Source organism: Pelobates fuscus, chromosome 11 (genome assembly GCF_036172605.1).
Source record: "Pelobates fuscus isolate aPelFus1 chromosome 11, aPelFus1.pri, whole genome shotgun sequence".
Classification (NCBI taxonomy): Eukaryota; Metazoa; Chordata; class Amphibia; order Anura; family Pelobatidae; genus Pelobates; species Pelobates fuscus.
In genome coordinates, this window is record NC_086327.1 from 107610636 (window position 1) to 107636176 (window position 25541).

The following is a 25541-nucleotide window of genomic DNA, read 5'->3' on the forward strand; positions in this document are numbered from 1 at the left end:
GTCCCTGTAAGCAGTAACACTACAAAATGAAATTCCACATTGTTAGGCTCTAAGACTTTTACAGGGTCAGTAACCCTTATGCTGGTAACACATCCTGCTTTCCTTAATCTTTGTATATGTTCACTGCAGAGAACAAGTAATGTACCATTAAAGCAGACCAGTCATTATGAAGTTTAAGAAAGAAGTGCCTTTTTTTCTTAAAAGCGGGTACAGCGTTTATATAAAACAAAAACAGTTTTCATAGGGGTGTATCTAACAGAAGACAAAATCAACCAATCATAGACGCTCAGTGCAAAAAAAGTATAATTATTCATATAACATTACGTATTACAGGGAATCTACTGCGCATGTCTAGCATGTCTTCTCTACACCTTGCGAAGGTTATCTTGGCCTGTGACACAGAGAAAAGGGAGGTTGTGCTTGCCCTGAGAAAGAGAAAAGGGAGTACCGATTGCAGCCAAGGGAGAAAATTCTTGCTTTTAAACCATGCAGACGGGGAAAGACTTAACTAAGGCAAAAAGGCTTTTTAACCCTTATTTCGTAGGTGGAACAAGAAGGGACAGGGAAAATCTTAAAGGGTTACTCCGAATGTAAACAATGTTTTAATGAAACACTGTTTTGGATGGAGTATCCATTGCAGTCATGCCTTAAGAAAACAAAACAAAGAAAGTTAGAATTAACTCACGTTTCTATCCAACACCGAGTACATTATTCTCCTTATGTTCTCTTACTGATAAATGATTTGTTAAACAGTAAAAAACAGTAAATTTAAAATTAAAAAAAAACACACAATGTGCCTCTATTTCGCATTGTTTTCAAAGTTGTTCTTTTCATTACAGATCCCAAAATATTCATTAATGTTCAATTCCTTTCTGTAAAGGACAATGTAGCATTTAGGGAAAAACAGAGCTGCCAAAATCCCCAAACAGCTGCCTAGAATAAATACCATTTGAATAAGAGGTTTATAAGCAGCGGGGGTGCTTACGTAAGTGGGTATGAAAATAATCCATGCGAGAATCATAGTCAGCATAGAAAATGTGATATCTCTCGCTGAGTTATATTGGTTGATGGGGGTTTCGGCCATAAAAGAGCATACGAAGGACACCAAGACGAGCAGCCCATTGTAGCCAAACATCAAAGAAAACTGAAGCACAGGCTCATATTGACAACTGAGGTAGATCTCCATAGCTTCTACTTCTATGGAAGCTACGGAAAAAGGTGCTGCGGAGAAGATATACAAGGCACAAAGCAACAGTTGTCCTAAGAAAGAGCAAGATATAATTATCCAGCATCCCCGGTTAAGGAGCCAGTGCAGGCATGATTTATCGGAAGGAAAAACCACGAGTTTAATGGATTTTACCACTATAGGTCCAAGGAAGACAGTAAAACTTATGGAAAGGAACGGTTGTTGTAGGTGACACATCAGTTCGTTTGGCTGTCCAATATAGAAGAAGATGGACAGACAGATACATACCAGACCTAACATGATAACGCCGCACATGGATCTACCAGTTACAGAGACAATTGGGGTGTTCTGGTACTTCAAAAGCAAGAGAGCCACTCCAAAAATAAGAAACATAATGACTGCCATTAATATCAAAATGCCAATAACATAATAGTTTCCCCATGTAAGAAAGTGGAAGGTCGGAAATTGGCAGGTTTTGCTTCCAGCCTTAGACCATTCACCCGGAGGGCACGGAGAACATTCTGAAAAGTAGAAACAAAAATAGCAATAATTAATCGACCCATTAATTCTGACCACAATGAAATCTGAAAATGTGTACGTAATAAGACAATTTTAATTAAAATGTGGTTTTGCCAGGGGAAGGTTGATTTTATTGTATGTACCTGAGAACATTTAAAAGAACATTATAGTCTTAAATTAAATAGAAATAGAGATAATACAAAATGAAATGTAGTTATATACACATAAATGCTGATATAAAAAAAAAACAAGACATTTTAGACTGGTGAATTATCTGTGTTACAATAGTATGACAATAAACTGATACATTTGGATCTAACCACATGAAACATTATTTGTGTCTATACCAAATGTAGGAAACTATCCCAATGTATATATATATATATATATATATATATATATATATATATATATATTATCACTAAGCAAAAAGGTACAATAATATTATATGTTTCTTCATGAAAATGTCTTACTGGTTTTATTGGGGTCAAGAGGATGGAAGACTTGTCCATTTACTGCCTTGCCCTCTGTTTCAACATGCATCTTCAGATTATAGTGAAACGGATTTATGTTATCTGGCTGAACTCAGTACTTTAACATTTATATAACAGAAGAATAAGTATGTTACATTTATAAACTAACATTGTTCATAGACTACAATATTCTCCATAATTGTCTGTCATTACTATTGTTGCATTTAAGTGACCCTTTAAACCCCTACCTGAAGCATTCGCGTAGGTTCCCTCTGGACACGTCAAACATTCAAAGCAGCAAGTATGGAAACCCTCTGTTATTTTAATCTGGCCTGCTGAACATTCTCTGGAGCAGGTCGACTTAGGAATCTGTGAATGGGCAAGCTTAGGTTAAGTACAGAGTCAAAAATAATGAAGAAAAAAACAAACAAACAAACACGAAGCTGTTACGAATGCCATAAGCATTAGTTGTAACATTATATTATCCTTATGAGAAGTCATTTATAGCATATGTAGAAAATCATGCTTTGTTTTTGGTATTGAGCAGGCATAGGCAACCTTCGGCACTCCAGATGTTTTGGACTACACCACCCATGATGCTTAGCCAGCATTATGGGTGTAAAAGCATTATGGGGGATGTAGTCCACAACATCTTGAGTGCCAATTTAACTGCTCCTATTTTTTTATAAGGACATCATAGTAATTTGATGGATAAGGACATCATAGTAATTTGATGGATCTCAGTTGGGTAGGTGTCATTTGTAATTGAGATATGCACCACCTGAAAAATGAAACACTGAGCTATAAACCTAGCATGCTTCTGCCAAACCAGAAAAATCTTAAATATGCTCATTCTCTCATGGTCGCAGAAAAGAAATTGCCAGTCCAGTCTATCAAGGCATCCAAGGTGGTCCAGATTTTGTTCGTATTCAAATATGCTAAAAAATCTAAGAAAAAAGTTACTTGTGCACTATCCCAAATCCCCATGCACATTTAAATAACTGGAGGTTTTTGGTATCGCTCCAATGGCTATTTAAGTTTAAGCTCACCTGCCACATCAAGGCAAAACCTCTTAGGTGAGTCCTACCAAATACAAACATACAAAATTAAGGGCCGGACTGGGAAAAAAATTCAGCCCAGGCATTTTTTTTATCACAGCGGCCCACTGAAAATTGGGCGTGTTTTGTCATCCCCAATTACAAGCACGCCCCATCTCAAAGTGAGCATGTTGGTTCAATGCTCTTCCAGGGCAGACCATGCACAGAGCTCTGCTTGCGTTGTGTTTGCTTGAAACTTGTCTCTGGTGTCTCCATAAATAGGATACCAGGAGACAAAAATGCCAGGAAACAGTATTGTGAATATGTTTGGAGCCTGCCTATGGGATTGCGTGTGTGTAGAGTGAGCTGATTGTGGTGTGGCTTTGTGTTACAAGGTCGGTTTCAGTCACGTTGTGTTTGTGGTGTAATGTAATGTATGTGTGTCTAGGTGATGAAGAGAGTGTGTGTATAGGGGGCATAGTGTGTATAGGGGATGTAGCGAGTGTGGGCATACGGGTTGTAGTGTGTGTGTGTGTGTGTGTAGATGATGTAGTGTGTGTAGGGGTTGTAGAGAGTGTATGTTTAGGGAATGTAGTATGTGTTTGCTTACAAGGAATCTAGTCTGTGCATAGGGGATCCAGCGTGTGTATGCCAGAAATGTAGTGTGTGTGTAGGGGATCTAGTGTGTGTTTGAAGGACCCAGACTGTGTATAGGGATCTGCAGAATATAGCATACGCCCTTCTAATGCTGCAGCCGCCCGAGCACTCTATTGAGAGCCTCAGGCGGCTGCAGCACTGCCTTTTTCGCCCCATTCTTCCCCCCCCCCCCCCTTCCCTTTGTAGCGTGGCCGAGCTCCTCTCCGTTCTGCGGTACAGGATCATCAGTTTCCTGTACCCGGCTGGAATGACAGGAAGTGCTCACTCAGTGGGGTTGAAGAGTACATGGGGGGTGAGGGGATAGAACACCAAGGGAGAGAAGGGGTGGAGGAGAGACCACAAGGGGAGGGGGTGAGAAGAGATCAATAAGGGAGGGTGGGGAGAGCAGAGACCACTGAGGGAGGGAGCGGGGTGGAGGAGAGACCACTAGGGGAAGGGGGGGTGAGAAGAGACCACTAGGGGAGGGTGGGGGGAGAGGAGAGACCACTAAGGGTGGGGGGAGGGAGGAGAGACCACAAATGGGAAGGGGGGAGAGGGGAGAGACCACTAATGGAGAAGGGGAGGGGGAGAGGAGAGATGACTAATGGAAAGGGGGGAGGAGAGACCACTAGGGGGGCAGAGGAGAGCAGAGACTACTAAGGGGGAGACGAGAGAGCTCTAAGGGACGGAAGCGAGAGCTCTTTGGGACAGGGGGCAGGACAGGGAGCTCTTTCACACTACGCACACACACAATGCATCCCTATACATACACAGAAACACACAATGCATCCCTACACACACAGAAACACAACATGCTTCCCCTACACACAGTAAAACACACAATGCATCCATTACACACACAAACAATGCAACCCTTACACACAAACAAAAAGGAATCCTTTGTACACATACACAGAAACACACAATGCATCCCTTACACACACACGCAAACACACACTGCTTCTCTTACACACACACAGAAACACAATGCATCTCTTACACACACTCAATGCACCCCTTACAGACACACACTGCATCCCTTACATACACAGAAACACACCTTGCATCCCTTATGCATACAAACACAGATTCACGCAATGCATCCCTTACACACAACCAGAAACACACAATACATTCCTTATACACAAACACACACTGCTTTCTACCCCTTACACAAAAACACACTGCTTCCACTACACACAAACACACTGCGTCACCTACACAAACTGGTATCCCTATACACTACATTCCATAAGCACACACATTAGATCCTCTACAATAACATATAACACATCCCCTACACACTCCACTCCTTGTGAGCGAACTCATGGGTGGAACATGTGGGTGGACTAATGGGTGGGCCTTATGGGCATACTCACCGTCAAGCCCTGGGACCCAGACCTTGAGCTGTGTAAGGGGTCCCAAAAAATTTAGCTGCTTCCCGTTCTCCCAGAACATTGAATTCTGTGACCAAGGTTACAAATAGCCTCCAGAGATTCTGTTCTACACCAGACCAGTGGAGCCAGAGCCCATCATCATCATCATCTGGTTGTAAGTAGGCAACTTAGTATATTATTAGTGACACTAATCTCTAATTTACCTCACATTAAAGGGACACTATAGTCCCCAGAACCACTGCAGCTTAATGAAGTGGTTCTGGTGTCTATAGCCTGTCCCTGCAGGCTTTTTAATGTAAAAACTTTGACGTTAGTTCATATGGCAGATCATATGGGTGGGGCATTGTGATGTCACGTGGGAGAGGTGGCAGCAAATTTTTCTTTTGCCTAGGGTGGAAAAAATCCTTGCTCCGGCCCTATGTATATGTGTATATGATCCAGAGTTGGGTAAGGGATCTAGTGTGTGTCTGTAATGTGTTTAGGGGTGCAGTATGTGTGTGAGTGGTTCTGTAGTATATAAAAAATATATGTTTGGAAATATTGTGTGTGAGTGGTGCAGTGTGTTTGGCTGCTGCTGTGTGTATGTGTGAGGTGTGCAGTGTGTGTGTGAAGGGTGTAGTGTGTATTTGTGAGGATGCTGTGTGTGTGTGTGAGTAAGGTGCTGTGTGTGTGACTGTGCTGTGTGAGGGTGATGAGTGTGTGTGAGGGTGCTGCGTGTGTGTGTGTGGGAGGGTGCTGTGTGTGTGAGTAAGGTTGCTGTGTGTGTGTTACTGTGTGTGAGGGTGCTGGTTGTGTGTGTGTGTGTTACGGTGCTCTCTGAGGGTGATATGTGTGTGTGTATGTGTGAGGGTGATGTGTGTGAGTTTGCTGTGTGTCTGTGTGTGTGTGTGTGTGTGTGTGTGAGAGAGAGAGGATGGTGTGTGTGTGTGTGTGTATCTGCTGTGTGTGTGTTAGGGGGATAATAAAAAAAAACAGGCATTGTATCTTCCCTCCCTTCTTACCTTTAGCCTGGGAGGGGGAAACATGCTGCCATCCCTGGTCCTAGTGATGAGTGAACTCTAGCCGTTGACTATCCGGATCTCGCAAAAGGAACATGGCGGAGCTGCAAGATAGAGCTCCTCCGGGTCCTCTCCTGTCTCTCTCCCTCCCTCCCCAACCGGCAGCCGCAATACACTGAGCCAGTGAGGGAGATCTTTGATCTACCCACCGACCCTTAATGGAACACAGCGGGGCCAGCGCTCGGATAGCACGGGCCCTGCATGGACCGGCCAGGGAGATCCTGTGACCTCCCCTGCCTGCCTCGGCACATGCTGATAGCCAATCCAGGCCTGGCAGCAGCATCAACTATAGTACACATCAGTCCCATTTTTTATTCTATGAATTCGGGCTGATGTGTACTATAGTCGTTGCTGCTGCCCAGGAGTAGTGGGAGTTTGAGTGCAGGGCTTAATTTTGAAAGTTAGTATCCAAACATGACTAGAATTGGCAGATGCCCTAATCCTTAACTGTTTGTGTGCTTAAAAGACTGGTTCTTCCACTGTAATAGATTGTATCCACATCTTCCTGAGGTCAATATTTAATCTTTTCTCCTAGTACATTATACATGAAACCATTAGCAGTTAATGGACTGCTTTTATTTGATTATTCTTGATCATTTCCGTCATTATTTGTTGCTTTGAAATTCGACATACATCCACAGGGAAGACATGTAGCATAGACTCCAAAAGATATCTTAACAGGTGCTTTATTGGACATCAGAACTACTCTGTGTTTATACAGCGAAATTGGGGTAATTCATGTGACAAATGGAGTTTGCTTTTCTCTAAGACCTGATCATTTTGGTTTAGCTTCACCCAACACTAAACATTCCTTTGTCACCTACAAAACAGACTTGACAAATGGTGTCTAGTCCAACAAGTGGATGACCAACTTTTAGCCGTACAATGTAGTAGAGGCGTAAGCTATATTCTGGAAAAGCACTATTGGAAATATTACATGTGATATCTTTTTCAAAAAATGTGGTTAACATACTAGATGGTGTGCAGCAAAATCATGGACTTTATACACTTAACAATGTGCCCCTTATGTAACAGCGACCAACAAAGAAGGACCCTACTGGACCCATCCTCTGTTTCGAGTCAGATGTCAGTTGGAGAATATGAAAGGATGTCACAGATTCCCAAATAACTGTATCACTGAGATAGTGATACAGTGGTTTACTTATTGCCACCATAGTTTTATGTCCGTATCGTTTCACACTGTTTGTTTCAGGCTCGGCACATTTGTTTCACCACCGAGCCTAATTCTGAGCAGACTAGCTGTCTGTTTGAGTGGCAGATGGCAGTGGAGCATGCTCCGCTTACTGAGATTTAAATAACAGGTTGAATCAAGCAGCTGTCGAGGACCAAAGAAGGGCACAGTCAACGTGGACTGATTTATAATTGATAACAGCCAAAGAACCCTTTATCTCACTATTATGCCACACTCTTTGAATTCTGCGAAATATTTTATCATATCATATCCACTTAATATTGTGTAAAGTCTGTACGTGCACTTATCAATTTGTGAAGGCAGTTTTCAAATGTAATCAACAAAAAAAATATAATAGAATACAATAGCTTAGCTATATATTGTTACAAGTTAAATAAATGTTAAAAAATGAATTATATATATATTTAATTATTTTTATTATTAAAGTTTCAACCTAGTAGCTATGGAATTAATTCATTGTGCGGTATTTTTGGTTATACGAGGCTCAGAAAATAAATCATGAGTTGTGAAATTCTAAATGTGAATCAATCAGTGGAATTGTTGGTTGCTGTAGGGATGTCTCTACATTTAGAATACTGCCCCACAAAACATTTCATACAGAGAAAACCATTAAAAATATTTTTAAAAAAACAAACTTCTTTATCAAAAATATTTAAGTGTTATTTTTCTCATACTGCAAAAAAGAAATGATCAATGATTCCATGGATTGTGAACTGGACATTAACACCAGAAACCGTTCATCAAAGAGACATCGATTTCAATGAGATAATAGAATACACTTTGAGCTGAAATTAAGGGGACAAGCATCACTTGACAATGATTTTTTTTTTATTCTTTATTTAATCGTGCATTTAGGGTACAAATAGGCATGCAATGCCCCAACAGCTGTTGCTAGCTTAACATTCAACATTAGAAAACATTTGTTGGCATCTAATAACATAGCACTTTTTATATTTTATGAGTACATTATACAAGCCATATTTAAGTGAAATCAGTCATTGAGCCCCTTGTGGGTGTGGTAAGAGTGGGAGTCAGTTTGGTGATACCCACAATGGGGTTGTGCCTCCTTCCTATAGACTATGTGTGTGGTGCATTAGAGTTGGTTACCCAGGAGGAGGGGGGGGGATAGTAGAGGTTTGTGAGCGACAGTGTTTACTCGGCCATGCGGTATGTTGGGCAACAAGTGTTAGTACGTCCTCTCTTTGTGTGTTCATATTGCTTGCTTATGAAACAGATTGGGTTGATCACATATTAGGCTATTAGACTTTGCAAGTATATTACAGGTTGCACAATAAGAAAGAAAAAAAAAGAATGATTTGAAAAAGAAACGTAAATAAAGGAGAACATAAATGTATATAAAATGAAACATTCTCTAACTGTGGTAGACATGGTGTGTGATGGTGGAATACAAAAGTTCCCTTGGGTGGTTCAACTTCTGCTCTCTCAGGTGGGTGAGACTCTTTGTTTTCTTCTCGGGGTAAATTCCCGAATGGTGGCCGGGTTCAGCTGGGAAGGTCCCGTTCCAGTCGGCGGCCATATGCCTGTTGATTGTAGGTGCGCTTCCAGCTCCTGATATCCCTGTGCTCTTTGGGTAGTCCCGTTATGTGTAAACATGACAACTCGTGGTGTACCCCATCTGTAGGGAATATCCTTGACACAAAGGTGTTGCAGGAGGGGTTGTAGCGATTTCCGGCAGGTAAGTGTGCTCCTGGTGAGGTCTGGGAAGACTGTAATTGAGGAGCCCTCGAATGGAATGGGAGTTTTACCTCGCAAAGCTGCTAGGAGTGAGGCTTTGTATTAGAGGGTTTGGAATCTGAGGATGAGGTCAGCTGTTGCTGTTGCCGGCGCTCTAGCCGGTTTAGGTAGCCAGAACATACCATCTAGCTTCAGGGATTTTGCCTGCTTTGGTGGGAGCAAGCCTCCGATGAAGCGCTGCATGTAGTGGGGTAAGTCAGCGATGTCGACCGAGTCAGGTATCCCCCTGACTTTCAGATTGTATCGCCGTCTCTGATCCTCAATAGCGTCTAGCCTATCTGATGTGGCTAGTGGCTGCCGTGCCAAGTCTGCTACTTGTTTTTCCACCTTGGTGATAACCATGATTCTGGTGTCATGGTTATTAGGGTGGGCCTCCAGCTGGGATATTTTTGATGTGGCCCCTTCGATGGCCTATTTAAAGCAAGCCATGTCAGTTGCTAGGTCTTTGCAAAGATCTGCCAGCATCTTTCTAATTTGGTCTGCAGTGACCAGGTCCCGGTCTTCTGTGGTGCTGTTTTGTGGTCTGGCGTGGTTCCAAAAGGTGGTCTTTCCATGAGGTCTGCTGCGAACTCCTCCGAGGAGTAGGAGGTGAGGTCGTCGGCCAGCGCCATTTTGGACCACGCGGCCTGCTGCGAGTTCCGCAGCATGTCTCCGATGTCTCTCCCTTGGGAGCTTTTGTCCGCTTTTGCTTTTTTTGTTTTGCGGCCCATATCGTGTCTGCTGGCTGTAGTGAGGTTTTTGGGGTCTTTGAGCCTTGGATTCCACCATGAAAGCCTCGTTAGGGTAAGTTAGAGCTGGAGCTCCGAGATTTGCGACCGCTCCGTTGCCCTGCTGGCTCCGCCCCCCCCCCCCCCCCCACAATGATTTTCAAACCAGCAAGCAATCCCTTTTAAACAAATATACAAAATAAAATAAAGCAAGAAAAACTTTTAAATGTACTTAATAAACATTTATAAACTTGTCAGATTGCATTGTTGGGCACGTTTCTCAGCTTGATGATTTTCTTCAGCCTCACCCATTTCCTGAATTTTTTATTTCAATTTTACTGAAATTCTGCTGAGCCAAACTGCCATATGGGCGAAAGTCACTCATCCCTAAAAATATTTATTTTTGGAAAAAATGGTTTGGATGAAATTAATTTTCTCATGCACAGGTCTGCTCAATACTATTATAATGGAAATACTGCAGCACCCACTGACCTTTTTTTTTATCAAGCGTTGTTTTTATTGGGGCAAAGACTTAACAGGCATTACAACGATGCAGTCATGACCTCCTCCCCCCCATTTCCTGCCATGTAATCACGCCCTACACTGCAATGTAGTGGCGAAACTAAATTAGAAAGGGCCCTGGTGCAAGGCTTCTTTTGGGCCCCGTTATCTCAAGCATGGCCAAAAGGTAGATTCCCATCTCTCATACAACTCCTACAAAAAAGTGTCATGAAAAGTTACAGGGTTAAATACAGAGAACAACTTGGATACAGCTCAATCTGGTACACTAAGGAAGAGGGGGGTAACCGCTAGTGAAAATAGGTAAAGACGAAGTAAAGGTAGTGTACCAGTGTAAAAGGTACTGGGGATACCTTAAGAGGTATTGAAAATGGGCTGAAATATTAGTAATCGGCTTAGAGAAATTGAAAACAAAAAAAATTATTTATTATATATTGTATTAAAAATTGCAAAAAATAGCAATCACCCGGAGTGTAAGCACACAAACCAAATAAATGGTGGAAACCTAAGATAAAAATAAATAAAAAATATAGTAAATGAAAAACATGGCTTGATAGCTTATAATAAGAGGATTCTAAGTTGCACTATACAGGGCCGTCTTTAACGCGGGGCAAACTGGGCAGCTGCCCCGGGCCCTGTCCCTGCTGGGGGGCCCAAGACAGCTGCTCCGTTTGCCCTCTGCCCGCAAACTATGGGGGCCCATCGGGTGGCCCATGCACTTAGGGCCACCCGGTGGGCCTGTGTCAGCAGGGGCCCGGTCGGGCGCTGTGGCGCTTTAACAGCGCGACCGGGCCCTTGCTTTTCGGCAGCCGACTGGGAGGAAGTGACAGCCGCGCGTCCCTTCCTCCCACAGAAACAGGAGCCGCGCGGGAGGAAGAAGCTGTTCCGGAGGGGGCCAGGCCGGGAGAGTTTAACTCCCAGCCACCCCAGCCAGCCCACTGGACCCCAGGGAAGCCACCCTCCAGGAAAAGGTAAGCAACTGGAGGGTGGTTATCAAATTTTGCATGAGTGTGTGTGTGTGTCAGTGTCAGTATATATGTATGTGTGTATGTGTTAGTGTGCCAGTATGTCTGTCAGTGTGCCAGTATGTCTGTCAGTGTATCTGTATGTCTGTGTCTGTGTGGTTCAGTATGTGTGCATGTCTGTCAGTGTATGTGTGTCTGTCAGTGTGTCAGTATGTCTCTGTGTGTGTGTGTGTGTGTGTGAGAGAGAGAGTCTGTCAGTGTGTCAGTATGTCTGTGTGTGTGAGTCTGTCAGTGTGTCAGTATGTCTGTCTCTGTGTGTGTGTCTGTCAGTATGTCTGTGTGTGTGTTTCAGTATGTCTGTCTGTCTGTCTGTGTGTATGTGTGCCAGAATGTCTGTATGTCTATGTGTGAGTCTGTCAGTGTCCGTGTGGTTCTGTATGTCTGTGTTTGTCAATATGTCTGTCAGTGTATGTGTGTTTCAGTATGTCCATCTGTCTGTGTGTATATGTGCCGGTATGTCTGTCAGTGTATCTGTATGTCTGTGTGTGTGAGTCCGTCAGTGTCTGTGTGGTTCAGTATGTCTTTGTGCATGTGTGTTTCAGTATGGCTGTCTGTGTCAGTACGTCTGTCAGAATGTGTCTCTGTATCTGTATGTTGTCCATTTGTGTTTGTGTGTGTATCTGTATGTGTCAGTGTTTGTATCTATACCTGAATGTGTGTCGGGTTGTGTATCTGTGTGTCTGTATGTGTGTCAGTGTGTGTGTCGGTGTATCTATATGAAGTCAGTGTGTGTACCTTTGTATCTGCATGCATGCCAGTGTTTGTATCTGTGTGTGTCATTGTATCTATATGTAGTCTGTGTGCATAGGCTCAGTAATAGGTATAGCTGACCTCAGTGACCTCAGTGATCTCAAAGTAGTTCGTAGTTAATGCTGACAATAGGCTTAATGAGAAAAAGCACGTTAGTATATTGTGCTCAAAAAGTAGGGCAGAAATATAATGATTGCGAATAATAGAAAAAATATAGTTGAGAATGATAATTATGAATTCGCTATGTATAGATAGCCAGCCCGTGCCTTCGAGGGCACCTACACCCCTCCCGGTTAACCCAGTGCAAGGAAAGAAATAAAGTGCAAGCTTAAACAATTATAGTCATATAAATAAGTCAAGCGGCATGATAAATCCCTTGACTCGCGCGTTTCATCCGACCAGGTTTGTCAGAAGGGATTTCGTTAATATGCACGTAGAATTTAAATATATATATATATATATATACACAAACATAACTAATTATATTTTTATTTATTAACAATTTGTTTTATTTTACACATGCAGGGAGACTTCGTTTCAGCACAGGCAGTCCCCCTGCAGGCAGATACACAGGCACCTATTGCGGCCATGTGACCGCTCTGTTAGAGCGATCATATGGGCGTGGGGTCCTAATTCACCGAGGGGGGACTGCCTGGGCTTTCAGGCAGTCCCCCCAGACCGGGAGCAACGCTGATCGCCAGCGGAGGATGTTTCCAATGACGACCTTGAACGTTAAGGGGTTAAACCACAAAGCAAACATTTCTACACAAATATACAAACTAAAATAAAACTTTAAAAGGATATAATAAACATTTATATTTGTACTATAAACTTGGCCAGATTGCTTTTACCCACCTCTCCCTCTCCCCCCCACACAAACAAATCCTGCCGCATGGTCGGTGATAGGTGACATTCGCGGCTACCCGTGATGTAACTTCTGTCAACTACGAAAGGCATACAAAGTCATTTCCGCCAACCACCACCAACCACCAATGAAATTTAGTTATACAAACATTACACCTACAGAACACCTACAGAACACCACAGCTGCAGGCAACATAAGGACAATTAAAAGAACCTGAAACACTTCAAGACTGGACAATTATCAAGACATGTGACCCAAGGGGAGAGACTACCAGTTATTTAAAAATAGAAGATTCACAGGACCACACTCACAGCCAACTGAAGAAGCTCTATAGGAGTGAAATGCATTTTGGCCTTTCAGGACTTTTTTACTTTATTGTTATTTTTATTTTTGATTTATATGTTTTATACTCATTTGAAAAATAAATTTAAATATACATTTTAAAGTCCTTGGAGCCTCTTGAATCTTCATAGGGGTTGTGCCATCCCCACAAAATTGGCACAACACTACTATACCTCAGAGCCAGGACTGTAAAGCTCTGAAAAAGGTTAGCACTATACCCTTTTCACCGTTTTTATCTGTTATAACTGACAGACTGCACATTGGTTCTCTCCATTCTTTGTATTTTCTTTGAGAGAACTACAAAGTGAACGAGAGGTGTGATGATGCCCTAAAAGCATAAAAGCCCAGTTACGGAGCCTTTATTTACATACAGGCTCCTTTAAATGTGAGTGTTCCTTTTTCTCTAGCATATTTTATCAGATTGTGCTATACCATCTGCACTATATTGTATTTATTTTTTATCTTTTATATATACTACAAGTCAAAGATTTTATTAGTTAATGTGGGGTAAGTTTATCCCATTCACATAATATATTTTAGCTCTCCACTTCAGGTGTAAGTGTATTGCTAGTACCACTTTATAGATTGTAAATTTTGGGTGTGGATGAGAGGGTATTCCACACAAGTGGATGGAGCTGGTGGTGTTTATTCACTGTAGCATTTGTAAACACAACCCTCCCAAAAAGAGGTGTACCTTGTTTGTATCAATTGACCATCAATACCTATGTTTCTGTGTATTATAGATTTGCCACGAGTACTCCTGTCAATAGAATCTTCGAGTAATCTCATCTATGGTATGATTGACAAATAAACATAGTTGGAATTTCCTTTTGGACAAATGGTCACATTAATGGTCAATATTAGATTGTGATCTCTTTCAAGCAGGAACCTCAATATCTCTGCTGACCATATATAAATAATATTTGCATTTGAAATAAAATATTAATAAATATTGATAATGTCGTTTTGAACTTACAAAACGAGAAAAATGCACATTTTTTTTTTTTAAAGTCCAATATTTTGCAGTATATCGCCCTCTTGTGGAGAAAGTGAAATACAGTAGTGTCTTGATAAAAAATATAAAATGTTATTTACTAGACTTACTCACAGCAGAAAAAAATTGATTGGACCAAATCATTTTGTCGGAAGAAAAAAAATTATTTGATCTGCCAAATTGCGCTAATGCAGCAGTATGATGTTCAAGCAAACGATTAAGGAAAAAATGGACAAAAACGCACAAAGGAATTTGCCTATCACTATACAGTACAATTTGTACGTAATACTTATATGTTTATAGTTTACAGTATATGTAAACTATATATAGTATACAGTATGTTTACAGTATAGTGATAGGCTTATTTTTGCACCCTTTTAATGAAACGAATATTAACATTCAAATTCAGTGCACATTCTGTCAATATTCATGATTTTAGGTGTTCGGTTATTTTTGACCATTCGGATTTGTGTTTCATTCGGTGAGGCTGATCCCTGTTTTATTTCATTATGTATTTATTTGATCTGATTTAGTATACTAACCATTAGTCATCTTTTTCTTCATTGACATGAATATAACACTGAATCACAAAGCAATCGAGCATATGTTGCATATTGGAGTTACTCTATTCGAACAACCTGCCAGTTGTTCAAAATTTGGATATATTGCCAATTGTTGGAATCAAATGCATACGTCTAGTATTTATATATACAATATGGTTGTGTATGAAACTAAATGTATGTGCCTCAAAAGTCCTTTCATTTATTTCTTCAGCAAACTTTAAAATTCTCAGGATTCAATTTATATGTTCATGGGTCATCTATGAATGATCACTTAATGTATCAATCGTGTATCTATGCATCTAGTTACATAGTGTGTCTATTAATGGGGCATTTTAAGCACAATAATGGTTACAGCCTGAAGTATGGTCCCAGAAGTCCCCTGGCTCCATACCGGAGTAAGGATTTAGACTTTTTTTAGGGACCCAAAGCCTCTCCAATCCTCTTGATGTAGCTAAAGTATGAGAACTTCCAATTTAGCTGTATTGAAAAGGCAGGCACCCAGAGGACTTCAAGTAACCCAGGTAAGTGGCAAAATGTTCACAAATAGTTTGGAACCGATGCTATGGATGGTGCCAAAGGATGGGCTGTATTGTTTTTTTTAGCTTCTAGGAGTGTTCTAGAATAGTCATATTAATCCAGTGATGAAGATGTAAAATAATTAGAGTAGTAACAGACTTAAAAAAGCTTGTCATTCCAAATTCTGTTAGAACAATTAGTTGGGTTTGAAATTAAACCACACTGTTTATAACTATTTATGGGGAATGCATGCAAATTGATAAAGTTGGCATTTTGAACCATTTTGAACTATTTTGAAGAAGGTGTTCCTTTCTCTGTGAAAAAGCATTACCTTAGTGCTGTACCATCCAATCATCGACCTTCTGATGTTGAGCTGCTGTTGAAAGTCTCCTACAATAAGATAAGAGCTTCTTCCACTGAATCTCCAAGTCACGATATCATAACCAGTATTTGGATTTCCATACGGGTCAAAGCTGAAAGACTCACCATTCAAATTGAAGCTCTGAGTCTGTATTTTCTTTAGAAGCTAAATGGACATAAATATCTATATAAGGTTAATCTGTTTATTATATCATCAAACTGCCAACCTCTCATCTACAAAGTAGGAACTACTGTACCAAATTATTAATTTCAACTATTGTACTAACAGGAGGAGGACACTTGGGAGATACAGAACCATATTATCTCTACAATAAACATCCCTTTTGTGCTCATTCTATCTACTGTATATCATCTGAAAATTAACTTTTAAAGGGACACTATAGTAACCACAACAACTACAGCTTAATGTAGTCGTTCTGGTGAGTATAATCATTGCCTTCAGGCATTTTCATGCAAATACTGCCTTTTCAGAGAAAAGTCAGTGTTTACATTGCCCCTAGGGACACCTCCAGGTGGCCACTCATTAGATGGCCACTGGAGGTGCTTCCTGTCTTAGTGCTGCATAGTAGGCAGCAGTGCCATTCAGCGTTTCCATGCTCTGCATGGGGACGCTGAATTTTCCTCATAGAGAAAATGCTGATTGGTCAAAACGGTTGGTCAAACGATTGGTCAAAACGGTGTTTGGCTGCGCCCCCTTGCCGATTTCAGCCAGTCCAATGCTTTCCCTATGGGAAAGTATTGGATTGGTTTCAAAATGGCAATTCTGATGATGTCACCAAGGGACGGATCTAGCGTCAGCGGACTCGCACGGCGCTGAAAATAAGGTGAGTTTTAATTGCTTTAAAGTGGGCTAAGGGAGGGCTAGCCACCTAAATGGTGGGTTAAACACTATAGGGTCAGGAATACATGTTTGTGTTCCTGACCCTATAGTGTTCCTTTAAAGCAACAAAGCAGCTTTTCTATCTCTTTAATTATGGCCAACCCTACTTTCCAAAAAAAACCTTCAGAATAAATCTAAAGTATTGGAAAGTTTGTGATTGGACAGCCACAGAAAGCCTGGGCGGGGTTAGAAGGGTAGGGCTTGCAAAGACTCCAGTCAAGAGATATACTGTTTTTGCAAGCTGTTTTTAGATATATCCCCAATAAAAAAAATGCATAATTAAATTAAGTATTAATTGTATCTCTACTAAACAGGGATTTTTATTTATTTTTTTGTGTTTGGGCTGTGGAGTGTCTCTTTAACTTCAAGCCATGGTGTATTAATGAATACATTAAAACCCTACACTCACATATAATGCATTACAGTGGGACTGTTACAAATGATATAATTGGAGGCATTATTTCTCTTTCAGTATGACTGGGGATTTGGGGGCTAATGGAATGGTGCCATAATTAGACACCAGCACCAGCTCCTGTCATTTACCCCTCTGCCCCAGAAAATCACCTGCTAATAAATATTGATAATCACTGTCCCAGGCTCGTTTCGGAAAACGTGGTTAGATCTTTGACATTTTATTGAAGAATTGCTAACGTTAGGGTGGTGACAAAGTGACAGAGAAAATAAGAGCAATAGTGTTACTATGCCCCTAATATATATATATATTGATTCAATGTTAAATTAAAAACAATTCCAGTAAAGCGTGAAACCCGTTATTTAAACAATTTTAACATAAAATGCAAACTTTCATTCCATTGGGTCAGAGAGATATAGTCAGGTACCACTTTCTAAAAACATGGAGGCCGCGCTCTATGGTGGGTATCTCAGAAGAGGTCAGCAAGGCACCCAGCACAGTTGGGGTATAACTTTTACATGTACATATGTGCTATGGGCCATAGTTAAATAAGTCAGTTACTACAGAGAGGTCCCGACCACTCTGAATTAACTTTCAGTTTTACTGTACATTTTGGGATACACCTCAGCCCATGGTTTGTCAATTTTAAGTCAACATAACATTTGCAGGTTGCATCTACATGCAGATTTAATAGCCATGTATCAGATTGTACAATTTAATCAGTCATACCTAGTTTTCTTTGAAAAAAGAAAACTATGTATAGCCAGAAGTCCATAGATGAATGGATACTTACTTGATGAGGAAATATTTTAGATGTACTATTAGAGCAGTTAGAATCAGAACCATTCAGAATATAGTGCAGAGCATTGCCTATTGAATATACTGCAACATAAACTCTGTAAGCAAGATTTAATGAATCAGCAGATAATATCTCCGTGATATTCTCTGGAGACAATAAAGTGCACTCATTGCATTTTTCCTGTAGATCTGGGACCTCAGATAGAACTTGTTGGCCAATGTTTTGTTTGGGTGACGTGGCATTCCGAAGAAGGCTCCCTTGCTGTATCAGGGATAACTGGTTGCGGACATAGTCATCAAATCCTGGTAAAATGTTACTCTTTACAGCAAAGCCAATGAATGTGCCAATATTCTCAATTCCAGGCAGTTGGTGAATGGTTTGTGAGAGAGACCAGCTGGTGCTGGCAATCCAAACCATTCTCAATTGGCATTGTATTGCATTATTTAGAAAAATTTGTGTTTCATGTAGAGAAGTGATCATCACAGTGACATTAACTTTACTCTGTTTTATTCCTGAAATAATTTCATGCAATGATCCATTGATAGCAGAATAATTTGTGTCCTTGGGGATATATGCTTGGTAGGCGATGCAGATGCTATTCTTGAATGCTTGGTTTGCAAATTCTAAAGTTCCTTGAATCCCATAATCATCACTGCTTCCCACTAATGCTATCCAGTTCCACTGGAATTCCTTCATGAGCTTGACGATCCCTTGAGCAAAAAGGAAGTCACTTGGGACAGTTCGGAAAAATGACCGGAATGTGGCCTTGTCATTGAATTTTTCACTGGAAACCTCAAAGCTTATCTGAAAGAAAAAATAGTTATCAGTCATAAATTATGTACCTATACATTTAAGTTTGACATATTTGGCTCCATAACAGATTTCTGCATTTTTTGAGGTCACGTCACACCGCATCGAGGTCCCGCGACATATGTAAATATATACCATAAAAAGCTTTGGTGTTTTAATTTAATAACTATGCCACATATATGTATATTATACCTTTCATTATGTGTACAAAAGATTTGTCTTTTATTCAAACTAAAATTTCCTAATGGTGTCACATGTTTATGACGTAATTTTGGTGCCAAATTTGAAACTGTAGTGTTTGTTTTTTCCTGTTGAAAGCCTTGACTGCCAGGCCATATGTTTGTCTCCACTTGATAAAGCCCTGTGTGGTGAAACACGTTGTGGATATTTTACGTTGATTTAATAAAGGTATTTTGGCTACTTTAAAGTGCAAATGTGCCACATTCCTTTAACACTGCTGCTATTTTAGCATTGTATTACTTCTACTGCCTGGCATTTAATGTTAACCTGTTTCAGAGAGGGCTTCTTAAAAGAATCCCAGCTGGGTATCATACAACTCATGCTTTATTCATTGAGCGGTTTGCATGCTCTACTAAATGTGAGTAAACAACGGTTTATTTATTACTCCTGGTCTTTTATATACAGAGAGACCATCTCTCTTTAGTTTTTTGTGGTGCGATAGCACTGACCCATTCGCTCTCCTTCATCTGATTTATTTATTTTGTCTAAATACTATTACAGCAAGACAGGGCATTTTGTAGGTTTATAATTAAAAAATGAGGTATGATTAATGTAAATTAATATCATGCAATACCTGAGGGAGATAGAAGTAGCTAAACAACTTTCCAGTTGAAACAACCATCTCCGAGGTTGACGGGCCAATAACAGCAATTACCCGTGTACTATAATTCATATAATTGCAAAGAACTTGAAGTGTTGACCCATTTCTTTCACTCAAAAACCTCAAAGCTCCTTGTACGGCCACCACAGGAGTGTTGCAGATATCATAAATCTCATATCCAAGTCTGGTGCAAGGCAGGAGACTACTGGAGTTATTTATTTCATCCACAGCAAATTTCATGGCAAGTAGCCCAGTAAATTCATATAGATTAAAGCTAGAGAGAAAAAAAAAGAAGGAGAGAGAAAGGCAAGGTTATTCACTAAACTGTGAATAGTTGGGAGCTGACCAGGGAATTTACATTTTTAGGCGACAATAGTTAACCTGCACACATATTTGAATTGGATAACTTTCTAGTTTGGACATTTTTGCCAAACAAAAAATTAATTTCTCTACTTTTATATAGCTCACTTTTTAGGGGCCCTGGATTTAGGCTTTTTACAAAATAAATATACTAACAAAAATAAAAAGCTGCACCCCTCTCAGCCCCCCAAACACTCCTTCCCTATCCTACCCCCACAAACACTCTCTCACACTACACACATACACACACACAAACACACAGTTCATTCCTTACACACACATACACACACACAACCCACACAATGCATCCATAACACACACAGACACACACATAATGCATCCCTTACACGCACAATGCTTCCCTTACAAACATACACAGAAACACACAATACATCACTTACACACATACAATGCATCCTTTACAAACACACACACACACACACACACACACAGAAACAGAATGCATCCCATACACACACTACTCTTATCTTACACAGACACACAGAAACACAATGTATCTCTTACACACACACATAAAATGCATCCCTTACACACAATCAATGCATCCCTTACACACATACACAGAAGCACACAGTGTATTACTTACACACACAGACAAACACACAGAAACACACAATGCATCTCTAACACACACAGAAACACAATGCATCTTGTACACACACAGACACACACAAACATAACCACCTCTCACACACACACATGCAATGCATTACACACACCTTGAATTCCTTACCCGAAATCTGCATCCCTTAAACACACACACACTGAATCTTCTACACACACAGACACACACAAACATAACCACCTCTCACACACACACATGCAATGCATTACACACACCTTGAATTCCTTACCCGAAATCTGCATCCCTTAAACACTCACACACACAGAGGCCCATAATGCATGTCTTACACATACAAACACAGAATCCAACACTGCATCCCTTACACACAAACACACACACTACTTTCTACCCCTTACACACAAACAGACTGCATCCGCTATATACACACACACTGCATCCAGGACATGCATGAAATTACTCCCTTACACAGACATACTCTGCATCCCCAATACATACACACACTGCATCTAGTATATGCACACACTTACTCCATTACACAGAAAAATACTGCATCCCCTATACACGCTCTACCCTACATCCCCTACACAAACTGGAATCCCCTACACACTACATTCCATAAGCACACACACATTGCATCCTCTATAATAAAACACAAGTCAACTCCCGGTAAACAAACAAATGGGTGACCCCTGTCGGTGGACTCATGGGTGGGCCTTGTGGTTCAGACTCCAGGGCGACCTCTGGGGGCCCAGGCCTTGAGCTATGTAAGGGGACCCAAAATTTCTGATAGAAGCCCTGCATGTTGTAACAGGTTCACTTTAACATCGATCACCCCAAATGCATTAAATACATCTTATATCACAGCGATACATGATGTATTCAATGTAAAATATTACATTACTAAATGTATATGGGCAAATAAACAGCCACACCACAGCTATTCCACCCTTTGTAGGGCAAGAAAAAAACAAGGGAGGTCTCAATCTGTCTAATTTGTATCATTACCATATAACTGTAATGCCATCTCACATCTCTATGTGGTCTAGAACAGATATATGTAAACAATGGCTACAATTTGAAAGTTTAATTATTAACCCCTTAAGGACAGATGACGCATATATTCCGTCATGATTCCATTTTATTCCAGAAGTTGTGTCCTTAAGGGGTTAAGGTACCTCTTTACTTCACACCTTGGCAAACGGCACCCTTAAAAAGCAATACAACATGGGCGGGGCCGGACCGCCAAGCTGGACGGTCGCAGGGGAGACCAGCTCCTGCAAAACAGAAACAAAAAAGCCCATAACCCACGCTTTTAGATGAATCTAACCACCAACAACTGCGACCCCCCATGTGCAAAGGGTACCGGATCCGAGGCGCGGCTTGCTCCTAGAGTTCTAGTCCCTCGGAGGTTCCAAGTGGGACCTTATCTGGCGGTGAGTGGAGTAGATGGCCGCTGCTCCACTATCCCGTCTAACGGAGCCCAGCAGGCACTCAGAAGCATCGTGGACCCGGCCCTGTTCCCCCCCCCCCGGACCGGTGGGGGTGATCCCGGTCCACAACCTGCAGCCACACGCACCAACCACTGAGCAGCTAAGATCCAGGGACAGCGAGGCCTAGGGCCTACATCTAAGATGGCGGAGGCCACGTGAGCAGGAGCAGATGCTGGAGCTCCCCCTACACACACCTTGCACGGCGCAGATCGCCAACATAAGCGTGTTGACCCACACAGCAACCTGCAAACAAAAACACAGAGCCCCAAAGCGGCGCCCACCTCCTGAACCTCCACAGCCCACAGTCACGCAAGATGGCTTCCCGCAAACTTGACCGCCCACATGCTGGAAGCGAAGAGGATGGTTCCATGCAGATCCTGCTGATCACGTGCTATGACCACTACTACTCTCAAGCGCCCCAAAGCCTGCTGACAAAACCACCACACAGGGACTCTGCTTTACCTCTGCTGGGCATCAGCTGAATGGTGACCGGGACTGTAACTCCGGTATGGGGCCAGTACACCTCACTGTCTGTGGTATTTTTTATTTTTTTTTCCCTTACACTAAAGCTGAAAAATGTCATGCAGGCACAACAGGACTAATTCAGACGTGCACACTCACAACACACTATCTTGTTTAATATCAATATGTGCACAAGCTATGAAAAACACTCATGCACACTTAGAATGCCAGAAGTACTGATGCAGCCTCAGATTGTGTGTCTAGACCCACTGCTTAACCTGGGTACTATGCCCTACACCTGCCTCTCATGACTAATACCCTAGCAAACGTAGCCTGGCATTGTAAGACAACGAATGCATAACTACATTTTGACAACATAGCTATTTGGTAGAGTCTGCTATATATATATATAAGGAGAAATGCACCCTCATAGCTTGTTAACCTGTTAGGATGATTCACCAACTCAGCATGCCACCAAATGAGGCAGTCATGTCAATCCACTTCTTGTACTCACGATTTTTGCTACTGTGTATCGCTTTAATTAACAACCTGATCTAATCTACATTACTTTAACCTATAAAAATGTGCCAATAATCATAATGCTTCATCTGTTATGCCTGAAAATGTGCTCGAGGAATGCTGTTCGGGCACCAAGAGCTTGTATGTATTGGCACACAAGGCACAATAAAAATGAAGAATTAAAAAAAAAAAAAAGCAATACAACAATATTGAAAAAACTTATGAACCCTTGTCCTAACGTGAAAACTATAGTAACTACATCTAGTCTTCCTTGCATTGTGCATTTTAGTAATACCAATATAATAATTGTGAAACCACAATGTGTTTTTATTATGTTTAATCTTTGTTCTATCGTTCCTTTTATATATGTCACATTGTCACAATGTCAACCGATACATATTTTGTGTTAATTTGCTACTCTTGTAATACTCCATTATTGTACTTTTGTGACTTGGAAACTCAATAAAAAATATTATAAACAAAATAAATAAATAAATAATGGCAAGAAAAGTGCAGTATGTAGCAGAAAGGGAAGCAGGGCAAGGACTTTTTCCTGAAAGTAATATAGATAGAGAGTAAAGTATGGAAAAAGTATGAGAGATGTAGACAATGAGAGTAGCATCTGCAGAGTTCTACTGAAAAGAAATAAAAGCCTAAAGCTGATTACAGAGAGAAACGGGTGTTAAAGAAGGTGTGTAGAGTATATAAAACAAGAAAGCATGTAGTTAGTAGCAAAGAGGAAGACAAGGATAGAGAACGATATAGCATATAGGAAAGAAGAAGAAACGCGTAGATAAAGGATGTTGTTATTGTTTAGTCATTCAGTCATGTCCGATTTTCTGTGACCATATGGACCATAGCACTCCAGGTACATCTGTCAATCACTGCCCCTCTGAGCTCCAACAAATTAATGTTTGTGGCTTCAGTGACCTCATCTATCCATCTCCGTCTCTGTCGTCCCCTTCTTCGTGTGCCTTCAATCTTTCCCAGCATCAGAGTCTTCTCTAGAGAATACGGCCTTCTCATTATATGGCCAAAATATTTGAGCTTCAGCCTCATGATCATAGCTTCTAGGAAACAGTTTGTCTTGATTTCCTGTAGTATGGATTTATTGGATTTTCTTGCAATCCAAGGAATTCTAAGCAGTTTTCGCCAACACCACAGTTCAAAGGCATCAATTCTACGACGCTCAGCCTTCTTTATAGTCCAGCTCTCACATCCGCATGTTACTACTAGGAATATCATATTTCTGAATATGCGGACCTTTGTTGATAGTGTAATATCTTTCGTTTTTACCAGCTTGTCCAAGCTTGCCATAGCTTTTCTCCCCAGAAGCAAACGTCTTTTAATTTCATGACTACAGTCACCATCTGTAGAGATCTTGGATCCCAGGAAAATAAAATCTGTCAATGCCTCCACTTCTTCCCCATATATTTGCCAGGAACTGAGATTGCTGTTTGCCATGATCTTAGTCCTTTCTTTTACCCTCATCAGTAGGTCCTTTAGTTCTTCCTCACTTTCAGCCATCATAGTAGTATCATCGGCGTATCTGAGGTTGTTGATATTTCTTCCAGCAAAGATGTAGTGTAACAAAATTAAAGAGAGCGTATAGTATATAGGAAAGAAGAACACTATATAGAAAGTGTGTAGCATATAGTATAGAAGAAGAAAAGTATGGAAAGTGTGTAGTGTGTGTCAAAGAGGAAGAAAATGGCAGAGAATGCTTATAGTGTGTAGCAGAGAGTAATGCATGGATAGGGAAAGAGAGGTTAAAGAGCACCAGAGGTTAAAAAAGTTTGGAGCTGAGGACAAGGCAGCAAAACTAGAGAAGTTAGGAAATACTTTTAGAGGAAGAAACTACAGAAGCATCAAATGATGTGTGGAAAGGACACAAGAAAGATGTGGGATACACAAAGTGATGGCAAACTCCTGTGTGTTTTTTTCTCTCTAAACTAGGAAATGTGGAAATTTGGCAACGAAATTGCAAATTTTTGTCAAAAATAGCCAAGTTGGAAGCTTTTTCTACCTTCATTATTCTGGCCTAAATTTAACTATTCCCCTTTTGTGATTATACATAAACCCTACTAAATAAACTGATAGAAGGTGTCAGAAGCAACAAGAAGTTAGAATGTTCTAATTCTGTGCTAACATTCTAGCAGTTTGCTCTGATTTCCTAGAAAATGCCACGTGTTATTCCAGTTCATAGAAATTAAATAATTCCTTTTATCCTATTAAATAATATCCTATTCAAAATCCAAAACCATGTTTTAATTTTATAAGAACTGTTTGTGACAGGCTAATGACATATTATATTTCAATGGCAGGCAAAAAAATAAAAATGTCCAAAGCTTACCTTTGACACACAGAGATTTCATTCTTTCTCTTATTCTCGATGGATTTTACTCTTTCATGAATGGAAAATAAA

The 25541-nt window shown here is 40.8% G+C and overlaps 1 protein-coding gene across 1 annotated transcript; it reads right to left on the minus strand.

Annotated features, from left to right (window-relative positions):
• Nucleotides 1-799: 799 nt before the first annotated feature.
• On the minus strand, nt 800-25541 carry LOC134576950 (taste receptor type 1 member 3-like). Its single transcript, XM_063435614.1, has 6 exons — nt 25470-25541; nt 19652-19952; nt 18022-18831; nt 15887-16081; nt 2427-2547; nt 800-1707 (listed from the first exon to the last, which is right to left on the minus strand). The coding sequence occupies exons 2-6, from the start codon at nt 19916-19918 to the stop codon at nt 800-802; spliced, it is 2301 nt and encodes a 766-aa protein (XP_063291684.1). The 5' UTR covers nt 19919-19952; nt 25470-25541.

What these genes read in the sequence shown, in the direction of transcription:
- LOC134576950 (XM_063435614.1), bottom strand. Translation starts at nt 19,918, where the DNA reads ATGAAATTTGCTGTGGATGAAATAAATAACTCCAGTAGTCTCCTGCCT. An exon ending in TTGGATGGTACAGCACTAAG is followed by an intron (nt 2,548 to 15,886) that starts GTAATGCTTTTT and finishes GCCCATTCACAG; the next exon opens with ATTCCTAAGTCGACCTGCTC. An exon ending in AACCTACGCGAATGCTTCAG is followed by an intron (nt 1,708 to 2,426) that starts GTAGGGGTTTAA and finishes TCTACTTTTCAG; the next exon opens with AATGTTCTCCGTGCCCTCCG.